Source organism: Chiloscyllium plagiosum, unplaced genomic scaffold (genome assembly GCF_037043375.1).
Source record: "Chiloscyllium plagiosum isolate Xiang-an unplaced genomic scaffold, Cpla_swu_hap1 HiC_scaffold_7, whole genome shotgun sequence".
In the NCBI taxonomy this organism is placed as follows: domain Eukaryota; kingdom Metazoa; phylum Chordata; class Chondrichthyes; order Orectolobiformes; family Hemiscylliidae; genus Chiloscyllium; species Chiloscyllium plagiosum.
Window position 1 is genome coordinate 38,375,776 of NW_028270145.1, and position 24,703 is coordinate 38,400,478.

The 24,703-nt window shown below is 43.4% G+C and overlaps 2 protein-coding genes across 13 annotated transcripts in view; one reads left to right on the forward strand and one right to left on the reverse strand.

The window, feature by feature from the left end:
- cunh21orf58 (chromosome unknown C21orf58 homolog) overlaps positions 1 to 24,703 on the forward strand; it is a 306,245-nt gene that overhangs the window by 74,347 nt on the left and 207,195 nt on the right. The window contains exons 4-6 of one of the 8 annotated variants that reach the window (XR_015757633.1): positions 8,416 to 8,575; positions 15,070 to 15,161; positions 17,847 to 17,982. The exons of 5 other annotated variants lie outside the window; for them this stretch is intronic. The gene's annotated coding sequence lies outside the window, so the exon portion shown is untranslated. Of the gene's footprint in view, positions 1 to 8,415; positions 8,576 to 15,069; positions 15,162 to 17,846; positions 17,983 to 24,703 lie in introns of those variants that run through there. 2 more of the 8 variants (XR_015757638.1, XR_015757637.1) reach the window with 2 other exon arrangements.
- The window catches only part of LOC122551460 (uncharacterized), a 111,894-nt gene that overhangs the window by 61,104 nt on the left and 26,087 nt on the right, over positions 1 to 24,703 (reverse strand). For 4 of the 5 annotated variants that reach the window (XR_015757630.1, XR_015757631.1, XM_043693395.2 and 1 more), the window contains 5 exons: positions 24,298 to 24,373; positions 22,203 to 22,320; positions 18,287 to 18,405; positions 13,009 to 13,109; positions 8,211 to 8,271 (listed from right to left, as the gene is read on the reverse strand). Coding sequence is in view for 3 of the 5 variants with exons in the window: in XM_043693395.2 (XP_043549330.1) it covers positions 8,211 to 8,271; positions 13,009 to 13,109; positions 18,287 to 18,405; positions 22,203 to 22,320; positions 24,298 to 24,373 (475 nt within the window). In the remaining 2 variants the exon portion in view is untranslated. The remainder of the gene's footprint in view (positions 1 to 8,210; positions 8,272 to 13,008; positions 13,110 to 18,286; positions 18,406 to 22,202; positions 22,321 to 24,297; positions 24,374 to 24,703) is intronic. The other variant, XM_043693394.2, reaches the window with a different exon arrangement.

Genomic DNA, 24,703 nt, shown 5'->3' on the forward strand with positions numbered 1-24,703 from the left:
CCTGCGGTGGCAGGGGAGAAGGGGCCAGGATGGGAGGGTGGGTTGTAGGGGGGGCGTGGACCTGACCAGGTAGTCACGGAGGGATCGGTCTTTGCGGAAGGCGGAAAGGGGTGGGGAGGGAAATATATCCCTGGTGGTGGGGTCTTTTTGGAGGTGGCGGAAATGTCGGTGGATGATTTGGTTTATGCTAAGGTTGGTAGGGTGGGAGGTGAGCACCAGGGGCGTTCTGTCCTTGTTAAGGTTGGAGGGGTGGGGTCTGAGGGCGGAGGTGCGGGATGTGGACGAGATGCATTGGAGGGCATCTTTAACCACGTGGGAAGGGAAATTGCAGTCTCTAAAGAAGGAGGCCATCTGGTGTGTTCTGTGGTGGAACTGGTCCTCCTGGGAGCAGATACGGTGGAGGCGGAGGAATTGGGAATACGGGATGGCATTTTTGCAAGAGATAGGGTGGGAAGACGTGTAATCCAGGTAGCTGTGGGAGTCAGTGGGTTTGTAAAAAATGTCAGTGTCAAGTCGGTCGTCATTAAAGGAGATGGAGAGGACAAGGAAGGGGAGGGAGGTGTCAGAGATGGTCCAGGTAAATTTAAGGTCAGGGTGGAATGTGTTGATGAAGTTGATGAATTGCTCAACCTCCTCGTGGGAGCATGAGGTGGCGCCAATGCAGTCATCAATGTAGTGGAGGAAGAGGTGGGGAGTGGTGCCGGTGTAATTACGGAAGATCGACTCTTCTACGTAGCCAACAAAGAGACGGGCAAAGCTGGGGCCCATACGTGTGCCCATGGCTACCCCTTTGGTCTGGAGGAAGTGGGAGGATTCGAAGGAGAAATCATTAAGGGTGAGGACCAGTTCAGCCAAACGAATAAGAGTGTCAGTGGAAAGGTATGGTTGGGGACGTCGGGAGAGGAAAAAACGGAGGGCTTGGAGGCCTTGGTCATGGCGGATGGAGGTGTAGAGGGATTGGATATCCATGGTGAAGATGAGGCATTGGGGGCCGGGGAAACGGAAGTCTTGGAGGAGGTGGAGGGCGTGGGTGGTGTCTCCAACGTATGTGGGGAGTTCCTGGACTAGGGGGGATAGGACAGTGTCAAGGTAGGTAGAGATGAGTTCAGTGGAGCAGGAGCATGCTGAGACAATGGGTCAGCCAGAGTGGTCAGGCTTGTGGATCTTGTGAAGGAGGTAGAACCAGGCAGTGCGGGGTTCCCGGACTATGAGGTTGGAAGTTTGGGTGGGAGATCTCCTGAAGTTATGAGGTTCTGTATGGTCTGGGAGATGATGGTTTGGTGATGGGGGGGTGGGGTCATGGTTGAGGGGGCAGTAGGAAGAGGTGTCCTCGAGTTGGCGTTTGGTGTAGAGGTCAGTGCGCCAGACGACCACTGCGCCCCCTTTATCTGCTGGCTTGAAGGTGAGGTTGGGATTGGAGCAGAGGGATTGGAGGGCTGAACGTTGTGAGGGTGAGAGGTTGGAGTGGGGAGATTCAAATATTGGTAGAGTTGTGGATAGTACAAAAGGTTGTCAAAGGAAACAGTGGGATATAAATCAGTTGTAGGTATAGGCAAAGAATAGCAGATGGAGTTTAATCGGGGTAAGTGTGAGATGCTACACTTTGGGAGATCAAACGTTTAGATTAGATTAGATTAGATTTAGATTACATTACAGTGTGGAAACAGGCCCTTCGGCCCAACAAATCCACACCGACCCGCCAAAGCGCAACTCACCTATAGCCCTACATTTACCCCTTACCTAACACTTCGGGCAATTTAGCATGGCCAATTCACCTGACCTGCACATCTTTAGACTGTGGGAGGAAACCAGAGCACCCGGAGGAAACCCACGCAGACACGGGGAGACGTGCAAACTCCACACAGTCAGTCGCCTGAGGCGGGAATTGAACCCGGGTCTCTGGCGCTGTGAGGCAGCAGTGCTAACCACTGTGCCACCGTGCCGCCCACGTTAAGGAAAAGTATAGAGTTAAAGGCAATACCCTGAACAGCATTGATGTATAGAGGAATCTTGGGGTTCAAGTCCACAGCTCACAGTGTGGTAGAGAAAGTGTATGCCATGGCTTACCTTTATTGGTCAGGGAATTGAGTACAAGAGTCAGGGTGTAAAGTTGCAGCTTTATAAGACTTCAGTTATGGTCACCTTGCTAGAGGAAGGAGGTTATTAAATTAGAAAGACTGCAGAAGAAATTTACAAGGATGTTGCCAGGACTTAATGATCTGAGTTATAAGGAGAGGTTGGAAAAGCTAGGACTTTTTTCTTTAGAGTGTAGATCCAGGGGGTACCTTATAGAAGTGTATAAGATCATGAGAGGCATAGATAGGATGAATACATTCAGTCTTTTTCCCAGCACTGGGGAATCAAGGACTAGAGGGCATTAGTTTAAGGTTAAAGGGGAAATAATAACAGGCAACTTTTTACACAGAGGGTGGTTTGCACATGGAATGAGATGCCAGCAGAAGTAGTTGAGGTGGGTACATTCACAACATTTAAAAGGTATTTGGAAAATATATGGATACATGGGCCAAGTACAGGGAAATGCGGTGAGAGAGGATGGACATTTCGGCATGGACCAGTTTGGGAAAAAGAGCCTGTCTCCATGCTGTACAACTCTGAGATAGCTTTGGCATAGTGTTAAGGGGAAGCAGAGATTCTACAAGTGCATTGAGGGAAAATCAGTAAGTAGGGAGAAATCAATATGGCCATCCACGTGTGGAACCACAGGAGATGGGTGAGATACTAAATGAGTACTTCGCATCAGTTTTTACTGTGGAGAAGGACGTGGAACTTGGGGAAATAAATAATGATGACTTGAAGAGTTCATATTACAGAAGAGGGAGGTGCTGGAGGTCTTCAAATGCACAAAAGGTAGATACATCCCCAGATCCTGAACAAGCGTTTTCCAGAACTTTGTGGGAAACTCGGGAAGAAATTGCTGGGACCCTTGCTGAGATATTTGTATGATTAACAGTCACAGGTGAGGACTGGAGTTTGGCTAATGAGGTGCCATTATTTAAGAAATCAAAATAGAACGTAAAACATAGAATAGTACAGCACAGTACAGGCCCTTCAGCCCACGATGTTGTGCCGAGCATTTATCTTAGATTAAGATCAACCTAACCTACACACCCCTCAATTTACTGCCATCTGTGTGCTTGTCCAACAGTTGCTTAAATGTCCCTACTGTATCTGACTCTACTACCACCACTGGCAGTGCATTCCATGCACCCAACACTCTCTGTGTAAAGAACCTCCCTCTGACATCTCCCCTATACCTTCCTCCAATCACCTTCAAATTATGACCCCTCGTGATAGCCATTTCTGCCCTGGGGAAATGTCTCTGGCTATTTACTCTATCTATGCCTCTTATGACCTTATACACCTCTATCAAGTCACCTCTCATCCTTATTCTCTCCAGTGCGAAAAGCCCTAGCTCACTCAACCTCTCTTCATAAGACAAGCCCTCCAATCCATGCAGCATCCTGGTAAATTTCCTTAGCACCCTCTCTAAAGTATCCTTCCTACAATGAGGTGACCACTTCTGGACAAAATATTCCAAGTGTGGTCTAACCAGGGTTTTATAGAGCTGCAGCAAAATCTCGTGGCTCTTAAACTCAATCCCCCTGTTAATGAAAGCCAAGACATCATACGCCTTCTTAACAATTCTATCAACTTGGGTGGCAACTTTGAGGGATCTATGTACGTGGACCCCAAGATCCTGCTCTTCAACCAAACTGCCAAGAATCCTGTCTTTAAACTTTCAGCATTCAAATCTGACTTTCCAAAATGAATGACTTCGCATTTATCGAGGTTGAACTCCATCTGCCACTTCTCAGCCCAGCTCTGCATCCTGTCAATGTCAAGTTGTAGTCTGCAACAGCCCTTGACACTTTACAATCTTTGTGTCATTAGCAAACTTACTAACCCCTTCCACTTCTTCATCCAAGTAATTTGTAAAAACTACAAAGAGCAGAGGCCCAATAACAAATTCCTGTGGGACATGACTGGTCACCGACTTCCAGACAGAATACTTTCCATTCGCTGTCTTCTTTCATCCAGCCAATTCTGTGTCCAGACAGCCAAATTTCCCTGTATTCCATGCCTCCTAACTTTCTGAATGAACCTACCATGGGAAACCTTATCAAATGCCTTACTGTAATCCATATACACCACATCTACAGCTCGACCCCTGTCAACTTGTCTCATCACATCCTCAAAGAACTCAATACACTTGTGAGGCAAGACCTATCCTTTACAAAGCCATGCTGACTATCTTTAGTTAAACTGTGTTATTACAAACAGTCATAAATCCTATCTCTCAGAATCCTTTCCAGTATTTTGCTTACCACAGACGTAAGACTGACTGGTCTGTAATTCCCAGGGATTCCCCTATTCCCTTTCTTGAACAGAGGAACAACATTCACCTCCCTCCAATCAGCCAGTACTGCACCCGTGGAGAGTGAGGATGCAAAGATTATTGCCAGAGGTGCAGCAATCTCATTCCTCGCTTCCCGTAGTAACCTTGGATATATCTGGCCCGGCCCTGGGGACTTATCCATCTTGATTCTTCCCAGAACTTCCAGCACATCCACTTCCTTAATATCAATCTGTTCAAGCTTTTTAACCTGGTCCACGGTGTTCTCACTATCAACAAGGTCCCTCTCTCGAAGGAATACTGAAGCAAAACATCTCATTTACGGTCTCCCCTACCTCTTCAGACTCCAGGCACAAGTTCCCTTCGCTATCCCTGATCAGCCCTACCCTCTCTCTGGTCATTCGCTGTAAGGAATACTGTAAAGAAAAGCCGGTGAGTTTTACGCTAGTGGTGGTAAGTTGTTGGAGGGGATTCTGAGGGATAGAATTTACATGTATTTGAAAAGGACTGATTAAGGATAGACAACATGACTTTGATTGCATTTTTTGAAGAGGTGACAGCGAAAATTGATGAAGGCAGAGAGATAGACATTGTTCATATGGACTTCAGCAAAGGTTCAACAAGGTTCCGCATGATAGGCTCATCATAGATCACAGAATCCCTACAGCGTGGATACACAGCATTTGGCCCAACAAGTCCACACTAAACCTCTGAAGAGTATCCCACCCAGACCCATTCCCCTACCCCATAACTTTTACATTTCCCCTAACTAATGCACCTAACCTACACATCCTTGAACACTACGGGCAACTTAGTATGATCAATTCACCTAACCTGCACATCTTTGGACTGTGGGAGGAAACCGGAGCACCCAGAGGAAACCCATACAGGCACGGGGAGAATGTGCAAACTCCACACAGACTGTTGCCCAAGGCTGAAATCCGAACCTGGGTCCCTGGCACTGTGAGGCAACAGTGCTGACCACTGAACAGGTTAGATCAGAGTGGTGCTGGAAAAGCACAGCCGGTCAGGCAGCATCCAAGGAGCAGGAAAATCAACGTTTTGCGCAAAAGCCCTTCATCAGGAATAAAGGCAGGAAGCCTCCAGGATGGAGAGATAAATTGGGATGGGGGTGGAGGAAGGTAGCAAACAGTACAATAGGTGAATGGGGGTGGGGATGGAGGTGATAGGTCAGAGAGGAGGGTGGAGCAGATAGGTGGGAAGGGAGATTGGCAGGTAGGGCAGGTCATGAGGATGGTGCTGAGCTGGAAGGTTGGAACTGGAGTGAGGTGGGAGGAGGGGAAATGAGGAAACTGGTGAAGTCCACATTGATGCCCTGGGATTGAAGTGTTCCGAGGCGGAAGATGAGGCGTTCTTCATCTGGGCGTTGGGTGGCGAGGGAGCAGCAGTGGAGGTGGCCCAGGACCTGCATGTCCTCGGCAGAGTGGGAGGAGGAGTTGAAATGTTAGGACACAGGGCGATGGGGTTGATTGGTGCGAGTGACCAGGAGATGTTCCCTGGAGCGCTCTGCGAGGAGGCATCCAGTCCTCTCGATGTAGAGGATACCGCATCGGGAGCAACGGATACAATAAATGACATTGGTGGGTGTGCAGGTGAAACTCTGATGGATGTGGAAGGCTCCTTTGGGGCCTTGGATGGAGGTGAGGGAGGAGGCGTGGGCACAGGTTTTGCAATTCCTGCGGTAGCAGGGGAGGGCGCCAGGACAGGAGGGTGGTTTGTTGAGGGGCGTGGACCTGACCAGGTAGTCACGGAGGGAACGGTCTTTATGGAAAGCGGAAAGGGGTGGGGAGGAAAATATATCTCTGGTGGTGGGGTCCGTTTGGAGGTGGTGGAAATGTCAGTGGATGATATGGTTAATGCGAAGGGTGGAAAGTGAGGACCAGGGGGTTCTGTCCTTATTACGGTTGGAGGGGTGGGGTTTGAGGGCAGAGGTGCGGGATGTGAATGAGATGTGTCGTTGGGCATCTTCAACAACATGAGAAGGGAATTTGCGGTCTCTAAAGAAGAAGGCCATCTGGCGTGTTCTGTGGTTGAACTGGTACTCCTGGGAGCAGATACGGCAGAGGCGGAGGAATTGGGAATATGGGATGGCATTTTTGCAGGAGGTAGGGTGGGAACAGGTGTAATCCAGGTAGCTGTAGGAGTCGGTGGGTTTGTAAAAAATGTCAGTGTCAAGTCGGTCGTCAGGAAGGGGAGGGAGGTGTCAGAGATGTTCCAGGTGAATTTAAGGTCGGGGTGGAATGTGTTGGTGAAGCTGATGAACTGCTCAACCTCCTCGTGGGAGCACGAGGTGGCGCCAATGCAGTCATCAGTGTAACGGAGGAAGAGGTGGGGAGCGGTGCCGGTGTAACTACGGAAGATGGACTGTTCTATGTAGCCGACAGAGAGACAGGCATAGCTGGGGCCCTAATGGGTGCCCATTTGGTCTGGAGGAAATGGGAGGATTCAAAGGAGAAATTGTTAAGGGTGAGGACCAGTTCAGCCAAACAAATGAGTGTGTCAGTGGAAGGGTACTGTTGGAGATGTCAGGAGAGGAAGAAACGGAGGGCTTGGAGGCCCTGGTCAGGGCGGGTGGAGGTGTAGAGGGATTGGATATCCATGGTGAAGATGAGGCGTTGGGGGCCGGGGCAACGGAAGTCTTGGAGAAGGTGGAGGGCGTGGGTGGTGTCTGGTTAGTAAAGTTAGATCACATAGGATCCAGGGAGAGGTAGCAAATTGTATATAATATTGTCTTGAAAGTAGGAGACAGAGGGTGCTGTTAGAGGGTTACTTTTCAGACTGGAGGCCTGTGTACCACAAGGATTGATGCTGGGTCCACTGTTTTTTTGTCATTGTTATAAATGATTTGGATGCGAATATAGGAGGCATGGTTAGAAAGCTTGTAGGTGACACTAAAATGTGTAGTGGATAGTGAAAAAGATTATCTCAGATTTCGACATGACCTTCATCAGACGGGCTGAGGAGTGGCAGATGGAGTTTAATTTAGATAAATGTGAGGTACTCCATTTTGGTAATGCAAATTAGGGAAAGACTTATACAGTTAATGGTAGAGCTCTGGGGAGTGTTGCTAAAGAAAGAGACCTAGGGGCGCAGGTGCATAGTTCCTTTAAAGTGGAGTAGCAGGTAGACAAGGTGGTAAAGATGGCTTTTGGCATGCATGCCTTCATTGATCAGAACATTGAGTATTGGGACGTCATGTTGTGGCTGTACAGGACGTTGGCGAGGCCACTTTTCGAATAGTGCATACAATTCTGGCCGCCCTTCTATAGGAAGGGTGTTGTTCAACTTGAAAGTGTGCATAGAAGTTTTATAAGGATGTTGCTGGAACTGGAGGGTTTAAGTTATAGGGAGAGACCGAATAGGCTGAGGCTTTTTTCCCTTGAGTGTCAGAAGCTGAGCAGTAATGTTACACAGGTTCTCAAAATCATGAGGGGCATGAATAAGCTGAACAGCCAAGGTTTTTGTCTGAGGGTGGGGAAGCCCAAAACTAGTAGGCATAGGTTTCAGGTGAGAGATGACAGATTTACAAACCTGAGGAGATAACTTGTTCCACGAAGAGGGTGGTGCATATATGGAATGAGCTGCCAGAGGAGGTGGTGGAGGTGGGTGCAATTATAACATTTAAAAGGCATCTGGGTGGGTATATGAATAGGTAGAGTTTAGAGGGATATGGGCCAAATGCTGGCAAATGGGACTAGGTCAGGTTGGGGTGTCTATTTGGTACGGATGAATTGGACCAAAGGGTCTGTTTCCGCACTGTACAACTCTACAACTACTCCAGTTGTTCTTAATGAAATTAAACTGATTGTCTTACCTTACATTGGCATTCACTAGTGTTGATTTGGCAGTATTAGAGTTCTTCCATACGGATGAACCTAAAGAAACAATAACACTGATTTATTAAAGCCATTAATCTAACTTATTCAAGGTAGATGCTTTGAGTGCAGTATGACTCTTCTTCAGAACAGGTCTGAAGAGCCACACATACTCAAAATGTTAACTCTGTTGCTCTTCCACAGATGCTGCAGGACCTGCCTGGTTTTATCGAGCATCTCGGTTTATTTCAGATGTCCAGCAGCTGCATTTTGTTTGATTTTATTTGAGTGGCTGAAGATCATATATATCTTCCAGAAGAACATAAGAAGTACAAACACCAATATACAGCAGATTTACCATAAGGTCTGTTTCTGTGCTGAAAGGCTGTTTCCCTTGGCTGCACAGTGTAATGGCGAGGCCAGACTCTCAGGGTAATTGGTCGGCCATTTAAGACAAAGATGTGAAATTTCTTTACAGAGGTTAATGAATTTTTAGAACTCTCTATTCCAGATGGCTGCAGCCGCATGGATGCTGAGTCTATTAAAGATTGAGAATAACAGATTTTTGAAGTACAAAGGCAGGTATTTGGAAACGTAGAAAATAGGTGCAGGAGTAAGCCATTCAACCCTTTGAGCCTGCACACCACCATTCAATATGATCATTCAATTTCAGTATCCCACTCCCACTTCTCTTTCTACTCCTTGATCCCTTTAATGCAAGGGCCATGTCCAGCTCACTCTTGAATATAGCTCATGAACTGGCCCCAACAGCTTCCTGTGGGAGAGAATTCCACAGGTTCACAAATCTGAACGAAGAAATTCTTCCTCAACTCAGTCCTGAATGACTTACCCCTTATTCATGGACTGTGACCCCTAGTTCTAGACTTCCCCAACATGGGGAACATTCTTCCCATACCTAGCCTGTCCAGTCCCATCAGGATTTCAAATATTTCTCCGAGACTCCCCCCACCCCCCCACTCACCTAAATTCTAGCGAGTACAAGCCCAGTTGATCCAGTCTTCCCTCATTTCTCAATCTAATGATCCTTTGCTGGATTCACTCAATGGCAAGAATATCCTTCCTCAGACCAGGAGACTAAAACTGCACACAATACTCAAGGCGTGGCCTCACCAAGACCTTGTATAACTGCAGCAAAACATCCTTACTCCGAAAATCAAATCCTCTTGCGATGAAGGCCAGCATGCCATTAGGTTTCCTCACTGTCTGCTCACCTGCCTGCATGTAATACTCCACCATGTCTGTACATCTCTATGACTTTATGACACTCAGGTCTCATTGCACCTCACCAAGTCACTCTGCAGCCTCTTAGCATCTTCCTCACAGCACACATTGTCACCCAGCTTAGTGTCATCTGCAAATTTGGAAATTTTGTATTCAAATTCTTCGTCCAAATCATTAAATGTATATTGTGAACAGCTGGGGTCCCACTGCAGATCCATGTGGCATCCCACTCGTCACCGCCTGCCACTCTGAAAATAACCCATTTGTTCCAGCTGTCTGCTTCCTGTCTGCCAACTAGTTGTCTGTCCATGTCAATACATTTCCTCCAATACCATGAGCTCTAATTTTGCTTACTAATCTCTTGCATGGAACTTTGTCAAAAGCTTTTTGGAAGTCCAAACACAACATCCACTGATTCATCCTTGTCCATTCCACTGGTCACATCCTTAAAAAAAATTCCAGAAGATTTGTCAAGCATGATTTCCCTTTAGTGAATCCATGCTGACTCAGACCAATTCTGTTACCTCTTTCCAAATGCTCAATTATTACATCCTTAATAACCGACTCCAGCATTGTCCCTACCACCGAGACAACCAACCTCTCATTCCCCATTTTCTTTCTCCCCTTTTTTTTTTTAAAAAGAGTTGGGTTACATTAGCTACCCCCCAGTCCACTGGAACTCCTCCAGAGTCTACAGAATGCTGGAAAATGATCACCAACATGTCCACTATTTCTAGGTCACATCCTTAAATACTCTGGAGTGCAGAGCATCAGAGGATTCCTGAAGAAGGGCTCATGCCCGAAACGTCGATTCTCCTGCTCCTTGGTTGCTGCCTGACCTGCTGCGCTTTTCCAGTAACACATTTTCAGCTCTGATCTCCAGCATCTGCAGTCCTCACTTTTTCCCTGCAGAGCATCAGACCCTGGGGATTTATTGGGTTTTAATCCCATCAATTTCTCAAAACCATTTCATGACTAAGAAGCATTTCCTTCAGTTTCTCCTTCACGTTTGACCCTCTGTCCCCCAGTACTTCCAGAAGGTTATTTGTGTCCTCCTTAGTGAAGACAGATCCAAAGTATTGGGTTCATCTGATCTGCCATCTCTTTGTTGTGCATTATGAATTCACCTGATTCTCACTGGATTGGACCTACATTTACCTTCGCCAATCTTTTTCTCTTTACGTACCTATAGAAGCTTTTGCAGTCAGCTTTATGTTTTCTGCGAGGTGACTTACATTTCCCTCTTCTGAATTAAACCCTTTCTCCTCCTCTGCTAAATTTTAAATTTCTCCCAGTCCTCAGGTTTGCTGCTTTTCCTGGACTTCTCTGGCTTTAACATTATCCCTGATTTCCGTTGTTAGCCACTTTCCCTATTTTACTCTTATGACAGATAGGGGTGTGTAATTAGATTAGATTAGATTACCTAGAGTGTGGAAACAGGCCCTTCGGCCCAACAAGTCCACACTGACCCTCTGAAGAGCAACCCATCCAGACCCATTCCCCTCCGTTCACCCAGACTAATGCACCTAACACTACGGGCAATTTAGCATGGCCAATTCACCTAACCTGCACATCTTTGGACTGTGGGAGGAAACCGGAGCACCCGGAGGAAACCCACGCAGACAAGGGGAGAATTTGCAAACTGCACACAGACAGTTGCCCGAGGTGGGAATTGAACCCAGGTCCCTGGCGCTGTGGGGCAGCAGTGCTAACCACTGAGCCACCGTGCCGCCCTGTTGAAATTCATTCCTGTGTTCTTTAAACGTTTGCCAGTGCCTATCCACTGTTAATCCCTGATGTCTCCTTTGCCAGCTCATCCTAGCCAATGCATGACTAATACCCTTAAAGTTTGCTTTTTTAAAGTTCAGGACCCTAGTTTAATTGTGTCACTCGCCACCTTAACAAGAAATTCTACCATATCATGATCACTCTTCCCCAATGGATCTTGCACCACTCTCTCATTACACAATACCCAGTCCAGAATGGCTTGCTCTCTAGTTGGATCCGCAACAAGATTCGGGCAAGAAAATTGAGTTGAGATTGAAGATTGTAACGAATGACAGAATTGGTTCTAAGATTTATGCTGCCTTCTCCCTTTCCTCTTTCTTATGCTCATACAGAAAGAAAAAAAGAGCAACATAAATTCCCTCCTTTAATCCAGAATCTTGGGTAAGATGCAGGATCAGGAGACCCAGCTAGAATCAGTGATCTCAGCACAGCCAGTGGCTGTGTGGCTTAACTACTGGCTAAATAAACCTTTTGAGCCATCAGATAGCATTTAAGCTATCAGGGCAGGCTTAGAGATATGCAGTTTTTGACTTCAGAAAATCAAAAAGAAACAATAATTGATGCCTTTACAATAAAGGTTAGACACGATTAAGCATGGCTGGTGAGAAAGGACTAAGTACAAAAATATGAATTACAAAAGCATCAATTCAAAGTTAGCTAGTACCCCTGTTTGAAGAATGTTGGAATAAATGGTCAGGTTGTGCACCAAGTGGGCATTCGCTGCAAACCAATCAAAAGAGAGCTGATGGATCTGAATACGAGGTGGTCACATGGAGACTAATGTTGCTTGTCACTGTGATCTTCTGCAGCATGTATTTCTCACAGCTGATTTCGAACTAAGCCAGCCAAAATTTTTTTGTCTCTCCCAGTGGTGAACAGGGTAATGATGTGTGTTCAAGTGTACATGTTTGATTGACCAGTCTTTTTAATCGATCAGTTTTCATTTTTACAAGCGGTTTAATAATCTCTCCTACTTGACAAAAATGCAATGGGATTAGGATTTAATTTGCAATCCCAGAAATCTGAGGCTAATTTTGTGCCAATTTCAGACTCAGAAATCAGTCTCAGGCAGGGACTCAAGCTTACTCTGAATGTCATTGAGACCTGTCAGTGTCCTTTGAGCCAAATAATAAATCAAATTCTTTAGGATTAACATGTGTGGAAATGTGGACTTAGAGCTTTGTCATAAAAGTTCCATCTTACCTTCCGAATAACAATATTGTTCTTTCAGTATCAAATGTCTCAACAATATAGCCATAACATATTTATAAATTGTAGTTTATTGAATGCATCCAGGGAAAGCTTTACTTTCCTGAGGACCTATTGCTGTGTAAATAGCTATGATGTTCCTGTTAAAACATATTTTGCATGACTAAATCATATGGAAACAAAAATCATAATTTGCCAACACAATTTACTACAGTGGTTCTTTTCCTCCCTCACCTCAAACCCACCATTAAATCACATTATTAGCCCAAAATTCTTTTGCTGGATGCTCTGCAGGCCAGACACTTTTTACACTATTTTTGCTTTGAAGAGCATTTTACAAATGCAAACTGCACATGTAAGGACAAAGACTCAGTGCAAGGGACAGTGGAGTTGTACAAAGTTTCACAAAGGGAATAATGATTTGGGTTTAGATTCCCCTCAGAAATCTAAATTTCTTGCCTTATACGCAAACACACACAAAAATGATTTTCAAACATTTTTCAAAATGAGCAAGAATAAATTCCTCGTCATGAAAATTGGTGAAATAGTTGTGCTTACCCAGTTTTAATGTTGGCAGTGCTATCTGATTGTTTTCACAGTCGTTAAGTCCATCGTTAGATTCAGCCTTTGTATGACGATACTGGCTGGGATTAGAACTACTGCAGAAACAATTTGAAATCTTTAAGCAATGAAGCAGTTTTGTACAAAATAGAGGGATTTTCAGAAAACATTTCATCTGGAAAATAGGAACTGCTAAGAAAAGGATGTTTCTGTATCACAGCAAAGAACTCATGTTTAAGAAAGCAAGCAAATATTGAAAATGCACAGCAGGTCCCACAGTTTCTGAAATTGTTTAGTTATTAACTCCGCATTGAAAGTGGCAGAAAAAGCTACTTAGTGAAACTTCACAAGACAGATGGAACTTTGCTGTGTGCAATTAAACAGTGACAACATTGTTTAGCTGTCTGTAAAGTACCATGTGATATCCTGATCTTGTGAAAGTTGCAATATCATTAAAGCGCACAGATTGAAGGGCCCATCATGTTTTCATGGGCTATTTTGCAAATGTTACCCATACTGGTTCCATTTCCCTACTTCCCCCACCGCCCCCCCAACAATGCGGCACGCATCCTATTCAAGGATTCATCCAATACCCTTTTGAATGTTTTTTTAATTGAATCTGCTTCCACTGTCCTATCAACAGTGCATTCTAGAGCATAACTCTTAGACAAGTTCTCTTCATCAGCCAATTACTTTATACTTGTGACCTCTGGTCATTAACCTTTCTGCCAGTGAAATAGTTTTTGCTATCTATTTTATCAAAGCCCCTTTTAACTTTACATACCTGTATTAAATCTCCTCCTCACCCTCTCTTTTCTGACAATAAACCATCTTCTCTAGTTTCTCCATGTAAATGAATTCCTTCAATTCTGAGTTGATTCTAATATACCTTCTTAACAACCTCTCCAAGATTTTGAAATACTCCCTAAATTTTGCTTTTGAGAACTTATTGAAAGATTTAGCTGAGGTCTAAATAGTGATTCTATACCCTATACCTCTATTTAAAGCCAATCAGGTGGGCAAGAGTAACATGGGATGAATATGTAGCATGCATCACGGATTGTTTCTGGGAGCAGTATGTTAAACAACATCACCATGAACAGGCTATTTTAGATCCAGTAATTTCTAATGAGGAAGGATTAATAAGAGATCTCATAGTTAACTCAGGATCTTCTGCGGAGATACAATAACATAGTAGAATTTCAAATTCAGGTTGAGGGACAGCAACTTTGGTTTCAAACCAGTGTCGGCAACTTAAATAAGAGCAATTACAGACATATTGAAGAGAGTTGACGAAAGTGGGATGGGAAAATAGACAAAGGGGAAAGTCAGTGGAAGAGCTGTGGCAGACATTTAAACAGATATTTCACAATGCTCAGCAAAAATTTATTCTGCTCATAAAGGAGGACTCCATGAGAAAGATAAGGCTTCTGTGGTTAACAAAGTAGTCAAGGAGAGTATCCAATCAAAAGCTCAGGGAAATAAAAAGTGGCAAAATGCTATTAGATTGGGAATTTTTAGGAACTGGCAGTGGATGTCTAAAAAGCTAATAAAGATAATCTTTTTAATTATTCAAGTGTGAGCTGCAGGCATTGATGGCTGGTCCAGCATTTACTGGCCGTCACTAGTTGCTCTTCTTGAACTACTGGAGTCCATGTGCTGCAAGTAGATCTACAATACTGTTAGGCCGTACCTGGATTTGACCCAACGACACTGAAGCAACAGTGATACATTCCCAAGTCAAGATGATGAGTGACTTGGGAAGTATAGTTGCAGATGATGTTCCTTTGTATCTGCTGCACTTGTCTTTCTAGGTGGTTGTATGTGTTTAGAAGGTGCTGTCGAAGGAACTCTGATGAATTTCTGTATTGCGTCTTATAGATGTTACATACTTTGCTACTCACCAGTAGGTGGAGGGCGTGAATGTTCACGGATGTGATGTCAGTCAAGCGGGCTGCTTTGTCCTGGATTGTGTTACACTTCTTGAATGTTGTTGGAGCTGAACTCATCCAGGCAAGTATGGAATACAACATCACAGTCCTGACTTGTGTCTTGTAGATGATGGACAGGCTTCGGGGAGTCAGGAGGAGAATTACTCACTGCAGTATTCCTAGCGTCTGACCTGCTCTTGCAGCCATTGTATTTATATGGTGAGTCCAGTTGAGTTTATGGTGATCCCCAGGATGTTGATAGTGGGGATTCAGAGATGGTAACACCAGTGAATGTCAAGTAAAGATGGTGAGATTGTCTCTTATTTGAGATGGCCATTGCTTGGCATTGGTGTGGAGTGCATTTTACTTATCACTTTTAAGGCCAGGTTTTATGGCAATGGATCATTATAATCTAGATCATTATAAGAAAGAGTAGCTGTGGGACCCTTGAAAGATAAGCTTGGGATTTGATGATGGGAAATAGGGAAATAGCAGATAATTTAAAACAGTATTTGGCACTGGTCTTCATGATGGAGAGGTACCATAAATACCCCAAAAATATCAGATAACCAAGATGTTAATGGGTGGAAAGAACTTGTGAATGTCCCTATCATGTGATAGGGACAAGGAATTCGAGAAACTAATGGACTGAAGGCAGACAGGTCACCAGCATTTGATGGCTAAAAAGACATCCAAAAAGTCCAAACTCTGTGTTTGCTATCCACTTGCTCTTGAAGGCAAACCTACCCTACTGTAACCTGTCATTGACAGAACTGTAGCACAGGATACCACTATAGGCCTCTTGTGCCTGCTATCGCCCACAGCGTACCCCCAATCTTGCCCTTTACCCATAGCAACATGACATTGAAAAGGAAGAGTAGATTTTCAAACCTGAATTTGTTCAGATTGCAGTGCAGAAAAATAATAATGTAGTAGTTATTCAATACATTGGAAAATGATAGAGACTGGAGGAAGCTGTCTATACAGCTTAGGCAGATAGAACATAGAAGATTACAGCGCAGTACAGGCCCTTTGGCCCTCAATGTTGCGCCGACCTGTGGAACCAATCTGAAGCCTATCTAACCTACACTATTCCATTATTATCCATAGGTTTATCCAATGACCATTTAAATGCCCTTAAAGTTGGCAAGTCTACTACTGTTGTAGATAGGGTATTCCACACTCTTACTACTCTCTGAGTAAAGAAACCACCTCTGACATCTGTCCTAGATCTATCACCCCTCAATTTAAAACTATGCCTCCTTGTGCTAGCCATCACCATCTGAGAAAAAAGGCTCTCACTGTCCAAACTGTTTAACCCTCCGATTATCTTATATGTCTTGATTAAGTCACCTCTCAACCTTCTTCTCTCTAATGAAAACAGCCTCCAGTCCCTCACAGTCTTTCCTCATAAGACCTTCCCTCCATTCCAGGCAACATCCTATTAAGTCTCCTCTGAACCCTTCCCAAAGCTTCCACTTCCTTCCTAGTCAAGAAGACTATTCACTATCACTTTCAACAGCAATTACAAATGTGCAACAAAATGGCCTGATTAGCAGGTTCATTTCCCATAAACGATTTAAAAATGTTCCAGAGTGGAGATGAATAACAATATTGAAAGGTAAACAGTGTGAGAATGATAGAATTAAGTATCTAATAAGTGGAATGCCATCACTAACATATCTAGAAAAGAAGAATGAGAATTTTAAAATGTAGATATTGCCAGATCAGAAGTCAATGTAGGTGAGCAAGCACGGAAGAGAGGGGTAAATTGGACTTAATGTGAGTAATGCAGTTTTGAATAAGCTCAGCTTATACAGGGTGGAAGATGCTATCAAAATGCCAGACAACTTTTCTAATATCCAGTTCTACGGAGGAAAATTTCTTCCAAACATATACTGGGAAGACTACAGCCAGCCTCTGCCACAATCTCTGTTCCCTGACTTTTACCACTCTGTCATTGAGAGCCACTGCTTCAGTCACCAATTTTGAACTCTGAATCCATTGCTTGAACCTATCCACCTCTTTAATACTCCTGTGATATTATAGATTTCACAACTTTAATAACTGTTCATGGATTAAATTAAATGACAAAAGATAAACCGTTACATACAGAAAGCAGCAGCAATAACGCTTTCTGGAATAAATCGTTTCTTAAGGTGGAAAAGGCAAGGAGAAACTGTTATAAAGGAGTTAAAATCAACATGTGAATTGACCAACTCTGGAAAGAACCAACATGAACAAGCTGCTTCCTTGGAGAAAAGAGATAAAAATTGCTTGATAAGCTCTGCCTTGTGATAAATGGGCAAACTAAGCATGTCTGCAGAAGTAATGTTCTGAAGTAAACGGGTTAAATTCAGGAAAAACCGTGTTTTAAACAGATAGCCAACCCAAAGGTAACAGGGCACTGGGAGCTCTCCTCATGGGTCTGCTCCTGGGCCTGGCCAGGCTGGATATAAACAGGTCTAGACAGTGGGTCATGGCGGGAGTCAGTTCGGCCGACTGCCTGCTCCTCTTCCAGAGCTATGTTTGAGCGTGGGTGCCCTTGGAGAAGGAGCATGCGGCATCCACCAATTCGCTCACTACTTTTAGGGAGAGGTGGGCATCGTGGGGGGTGCAGTGCATTGTTCTCCCTCCAATTCTAGTTTGATTTCATCCTTATCCTCCTCCCTGGCCAAATGGGTGTTTTTCCTGGTGGTGGAGATATTGAATAAAATTACTTGCGCAATGGTAAAAAAAAAGCAACAGGGGTGCTACTTCTAATATTGAGGCAAGCCACAGACTTCAGGTCTCCTGAAACGTAATCAATATTGGGGATGAAAGAATCGAAAGGAGAACAATAATGTCACATTACAAACTTGAAAGAGAGAAAATCGTTAAGAATCTAACACTAGGCCATGTCAGTTGCAGAACTTTGAAGAGCAACACTGTACAAGAATCGAACCCTGGACGCATCCAGAGACAGACACAGCTGGTGGAATCTGGCCAAGTTCCACCATTAATCCGGTAATCGCAATTCCATGTTGAGTTGAGGTTTAACTTCTTACTTGAGGGCCTTATTTTGTTGCAATAAAGTTTAAATCCTTCTTAAAAAGTAGCTGAATTAAAGACAACTTGTGGTGACATACCAAAGCACTCTTCTAAAAAAAAAACAAAATTTGACCAAGCTTTTTAGTCACTTATTTTAATATCTTCTTCCAAGGCTTGATATCAAATTTTATTCAACGATACTTCTGTGAAGTGCATTGGTTCATGTTATTAAATTAAAGGTGCGGTATCAAAACAGGTTGCTGTCACTGAAAAAGAAAATCTTAAAACACAAAACAGTAATCACTGATACTCACACACATTGTGCTGGTTTGGATGCAGACACTGAAGGTTGCTGTTTACATTTTTTGTCTAATCCTGCAGCTACCAGTCGTAACAGGAGTTGATACCGTTCCTTATCATTCTTCTCTATGTTCTTCAGAAAGAAAAGAAATGTTTGTTTTACATCCTGGAAAATCTCTCCTCATTTCCTAAAGTATTGATTCCTTGAGGGACAATTGTCATGCCATTTCCATTTTCGCCATGATATAATCATCCGCAGATTATTCAAGCTTTGGTTACAACATAGCTATCCCCATGTTGCCTTTATCAATCATCTATACATTAACAGCCTTTATCAGTCATCTGTACGTTAACACTTGGAGTAGGGAATCACTGGATAACAGGGCAAAAGTGAGGACTGCAGATGCTGGAAATTAGAATCTAGATTAGAGTGGTGCTGGTAAAGCACAGCAGGTCAGGCAGCATCTGAGGAGCAGGAAAATCAACGTTTTGGGCAAAAGCATCCTGATGAAGGTCTTTTGTCCGAAACGTCGATTTTCCTGCTCATCAGATGCTGCCTGACCTGCTGTGCTTTTCCAGCACCACTCTAATCTAGGCACTGGATAACAATCAAGTCCCAGCTTCCTTTTGAAACAGAGAGTTGTTACCAATGTAGCATGCCTCCCACAGGCTTTTACGGTGCCCTGGTCCTTATCACTGGGCCAGATGATCCAGGTTCGAGTGCCAGCTGCTCCAGAGGTGTGTTGTAACACTGAATCAGGTTGATTAAAACGTAACTGCAATTTGACCTGTGGCATTGCTCTTTTAGAAGGCTGATTGGTCTGAAGTGCTGGGTTAATGTTCCATTTTCTACAGGGTATGGGGTTGAACCTCACATTTGCTAAAGAATCTGGCTCATGTCAGTTCTGAGTTAACATAAAAAGGCTCTTGCGGTTAAGTGGCAGTGTCCCAACCTCTGCACCAATCTGGGTTCAAGTTCCACCTGCTTCAGAGTTCCACATGCATGAATAAAGTTAATTAAAACTACATATAGCACTCATCCTGCTACTCAGCTGTGAGTAACTAAGTAGTTGTCAGTCTAGGGATTGTGATTTGAAACTTATCAATCGATGTAAAATAGGCATTCAATGGCTCAGAGTCTTTTTGGTACGGGAGATGGAACAGAAAGCATACATCTAGAAACAACCAATTTTTTTGAAGACTGCATTTGAGGGGTTGGTGGAGAATCGGAGATGTTTTTGTCTCCTTTCTCCCCTTTATTGTGGTCAGCTGACAGTTTACAAGTATATACAGCTATTTCTTGTCTACCATGCCCAATTTGTTTCTGAAAAATGATAAGCGTATTAAGAATCTGAGACGAGTGGGCCTTTGTCTTATTGTTAGCAATCTCACCTTGCGTTACAAGATGCCTGGCTCACATTCTGCTCAGCAGGTGAAGACCAAAGATTTAGCTCATTGTCCAGTGGCCTACTCATGTTTTGTGCGTGCTTGTGGCTCTAACCTTGTTAGTCATACGATTACTCAAGAAAATATTAATAACTCTTGGCTGTATGGAAGGAGTGGTTTGGGGATCCACAGTGGCTCTGTGGTTAACACTGTTGCCTCCCAGTGCCAGGAACCCGGGTTCAACTGTGTGGAGTTTGGATATACTCCCCATGTCTGTGTGGGTTTTCTCCGGGAGCTCTGGTTTCCTCTCACAGTCCAAAGATGTGCAGGTTAGGTGAATTAGGAGCAAGTGAGGACTGCAGATGCTGGAGATCAGAGTCGAGAGTGTGGTGCTTGAAAAACACAGCAGGTCAGGCAGCATCCGAGGAGCAGCAGAATCGACGTTCTGGGCATAAGCCCTTCGTCAGGAAATCCAAGTGAATTGGCCAGGCTACATTGTCCATTGTGTTCAGGAATGTGTAGGTTAAGTACATTGGTCAGGGGTAAATGTAGAGTAATGGGGTAGGGGACTGGGTCTGTGTGGGTTACTCTTCAGAGGGTGGGTGTGGACTTGTTGGGCCGAAGGGCCTGTTTCCATACTATAGGGATTCTATGATTCTACGAGTGTTCACCTTCTGGCCAGTCAGCATGTTGATAGCCTAGAACCAAGCATATTCTGCAATGTGCTCATTTACAGGGCTCTCGGTTGATAGCTGGAGTGGGAAACTGGATGTTAAGGAGGAACACTCTAATGGGCCTGACTTTGCAAGACAATGCTCTCCTAAAACAAGTTCTGCACATAATTCCTGCACAAAGTCTTAGAAGCTCTATTAAGACTTGCTGTGTATGATTACGCAATAATTTTATACATTAGTTAAAGAGAATCGAATGGATTGGTGGTAGATGTTTGTTTAATAGCTTTATGGATATATTTTACATACACCTATGTTGCCTTACTAGTTCAGAGGAGCATCCAATACATGAATTTGTCACAGGCACATTTAATATAAACTGTTACTCTAACCTGGCTAAACCTCATTAAATCTTATGCATTGAATACAGCTTATATTAGTATCAGTAAATAAGGTGGAGATACTGTGGAGCACTATGGTGGGGGCGGCACGGTGGCACAGTGGTGAGCACTGCTGCCTCACAGCACCAGGGTCCCAGGTTCAATTCCAGCCTCACATTCTCCCCGTGTCTGCGTGGGTTTCCTCCGGGTGCTCCGGTTTCCTCTCACAGTCCAAAGATGTGCAGGTCAGGTGGAATGGCCATGCTAAATTGCTCGTAGTGTTAGGTGAAGGGGTAAATCTAGGGGAATGTGTCTGGGTGGGTTGCTCTTTGGAGGGTCGGTGTGGACTTGTTGGGCCGAAGGGCCTGTTTCCACACTGTAAATCATCTAATCTAAAGCACTTAGCACCTAAAGCAATTCTCAATGATTAATGAATTGTGTTAGGAGATGCTTAAATATAATTGTATTATTTGCAAGTTTTAGGCTAGTGTCCAACATGATAGCAATCATACCGCAATAATTCAGAAGTCAGCATTAACATCTTTGGTGTGTAAGAACATATTCTGTGACAGAAGTAACACATTAGTCAGGCCAGGTCTTCCCAAAGTGGGGGCCATGAACTCCAAGGCAGCAATAGCTGACCTTCCTTCCCTTGCTCTCACAGGTTTTCTGCACCCACATCTCCACACACCCAGGGGTATAATTTTCCAACCTCAAATTGGGATCACAGAGGGGAAAAAAATTTGGGAAGCCTTAGCTCAGGCTTTTAGGAACTCACAGCAGAAGACCAACCAAGCAGGAAGTGCCAGGTAATGCAATTTAACAAGCATCAAAAAGTTTATGTGAGAATATAATTAGTCAACATCTCTACATATCAGCTGCAATTGTGTTTACATATATTTATTTACCCATAAGAAATTTTCTCATTTACTGATAAGAAATAAGGTATACAGCATCAAGAATGAAGATAACATTGTGACACTGAAATCAGTGTCGCAGTTGCATACGAAGCAACAACCTCAAGGCAAACCCAGAACTGACAGGTTCAGAGCAAATCGTTCGAAATATCCATGAGTTGTATAACTAAGTTTGTTTTCTGTCAATCTTTCCTACACTTCTGGCTTGAACTTCAAATCATAAACTTGCAATTTCCCCACTGGATCTGCTATCAATTACAGCTACTCGTGGCTTTTATTTTGTTTTTTCAGCTGTCACACTACACCCGCACTTCCCTTTTACCTTATGTTGTCATCCCTTTAGTTTTTGAATCTTGCCTGCATTGGCCCAATGACAGTCTTTCTCCTTTGCTCTTTCCTCCCCTCATGCCATTCCCTCCCTCCATTCTTGCTTAAACCCTGTTACACCTTTAACTTCTTCCAGTTCTAATGATAAGACGTGTAATATTAACTCTGGTTCTCTCCCAACAGATAGTGTCCAACATGATAGCAATCATGTTTTGTTTTGAATTTGAACTTATTACTCATCTCACTCACAGTACAGTGGTGGCTTCTAACATTTTTCTTGAGTGGTGATGGTGTTGATGGAAGGCTATGGTGCTTTAGAGGAAAAGGCAGCTGCTCGCTGGTTTCTCCTGGAAGCTCACTGAGTGATCTGTTTGGAATATACAATGCAAATAAATTCAACTCTTGTACATCAGGCTACTTCCCCATTCATGCACATCAGTAAGGGAAGGAAGGAACTTTCCTACCTTAGTCATGTACCTTCATAGACCGAGCAGGATTGCTCTCATCTCTATAATGTTTGCACACCCCTTTGAAAAAAAACCTGAATTGCTGGCAATAATTCATATTGTGCTATAATTCATACTGGTCCTAAGACTATAGTAAGTTTGACGCTATCAGCCAGGGAGCAACTTGGATGCGAGAGCTAGCCTCTGAAGTGCAACGGGAAAAGAAAGGACCATTTATATTAAGTGGCAGTTTCATAGCTTTCATCTACCTTTTGTTTGCAAGAAAGAAAATAATCCATTTGAATATTGATGAGATATTTCACATTTTAAATTCTAGTTTCTACGCTTCAGGAAGAGCTTATTTCTCTGGTCTATTGTAACAGTTGAGAGAAAGTTATCCCACACGTCTTATTTCAAAAAGGACATGGAAGTACTGGAGAGAGTGCAGAGACTTTCAAGGATGATCTGAGAAATGCATAATGAGAAAGGTTTGACAGGTTATGTCTCTTTGTCTTGAAGGAAAGGCTGAGACGTGACAGCAGTTTTATAAATTCTGAAAGATTTTCATTGGGTGAATATGTCAAGGTAATTTCTTTTTGTGGGGAGGGCCAGAACTAGATTGTGTCTTCATAAGGTAATCACCAGGAAATCCAACACGGAATTCAGAAGAAGCTTCTTCCTTCACAGAATGGAGAGAAGATGGAATTCACTGCCACAAGGATTAATTGAAGTGAAAAGTATTGATGCGTTGAAGGGAAAAATAGTAGAGCATATAAAGGGAAAGGGAGTATGCAATTAGAACCTGGATACATCCTCTGGGTCCATGCACAAATTATCACTGTGGTCCTTAATGGCCTTATTCTCTCCCTCAATATCCTATTATCCTTAAGGTACCTGAAAGGAACTTACAATTTTCTTCTATTTTACCTACCAATATCCTTTCATATCCCCTTTTAACTCTTCTAATCTCCCTTTTAAGTTCCCTCTTGCACATTCTATACTCCTTAAAGGCTTCTGCTGTTTTGAGCCCTACTCTTGTTTGGGTCATACAAAAACGTATTGTACGTGGGATATGGAATTGAAATTCCTTGAAACTAGTTTCTTCTGTCCCACACTTTGGGAATCACACTAGACAAAAGCTAATCCTACAGACATTCCAATCCTCTGTAAATGTGCAGCTATGTATTTCATTCAACAGGTCTACATATTTTTTTTTAAGAATTTAGAAACCCTACAGTGTGGAAACAGGCCATTTGGCCCAACAAGTCCACACTAATCCTCCACCCAGACCCATTCCCCTACTTCTTTACATTTCCCTGACTAAAGCACCTAACTTACACATCCCTGAACACTATGAGCAACGTAGCATGGCCAATTCACCTCACCTAGCTTTGGACATTTTCTTCAGAATTTAGAATATCTACAGTGTGGGAACAGGCCATTTGGCCCAACCGTCTACTGTTTCTGACAATGAAGAGTTCACTACAAGCAAGAAAATTAATTCAGTATATATTATTAGAGTTCATGCGCATTGCATTTAGGCACATGAGACTGAAGAGTGAGTGATAATTAAACCAGATTTTGCACTAACAATGTAATCCTCATTTAAATGTATACATTCTGGTCTTAATTTTTAGTTTCACTATGAATTCTTAGGTCTACATTTATGACAGAAATAGCCTTTGCAAATGGGTCATAATGCAAAAAAACCCTTCCTCCAAAATTTCCACTAGATTGTGTGCTTACCACATGATGAATTCATACAGTTAATATCAATCATAAAAATGAATGGAGTAATAGGTAGTGGAAACATTTGCAAAAGGTCAAAAATTATTGTATTAAAATTAATGAACACATAAATAAATTGGTGTTTTAAATATATGAGATGACTAACTTACCTCTGTTTTATATTGCCAAATTCATGCCAATTTGTTTCATTTCCACAATGCCTTCTCTTCGATTTGTGCTCAACATCTAAGTCAAATAGCAAAAGCCAAAAAGCAATATGATCATTTGATCAGTTTAACCACAGAAGAAACTATTTCAAGAGAATTCCACAAATTAAGCTCCTTAATGGACAGCCAAAGATTCACCTTTGCGAGATGACTCGACTTCCACCAAAGGTGGAATGACACACTGGCACAATGGTTAGCACTGCTGCCTTAGAACCCCAGAGATCCAGGTTCGATTCCAGGTTTGGGTGACTGTCTGTGTTAAGTTTGCATGTTCTCCCCATGTCTTCCAAGTTCTTCTGGATGCTCTGGTCTCCTCCCACAGTTGCGCAGATTAGGTGGATTGGCCATA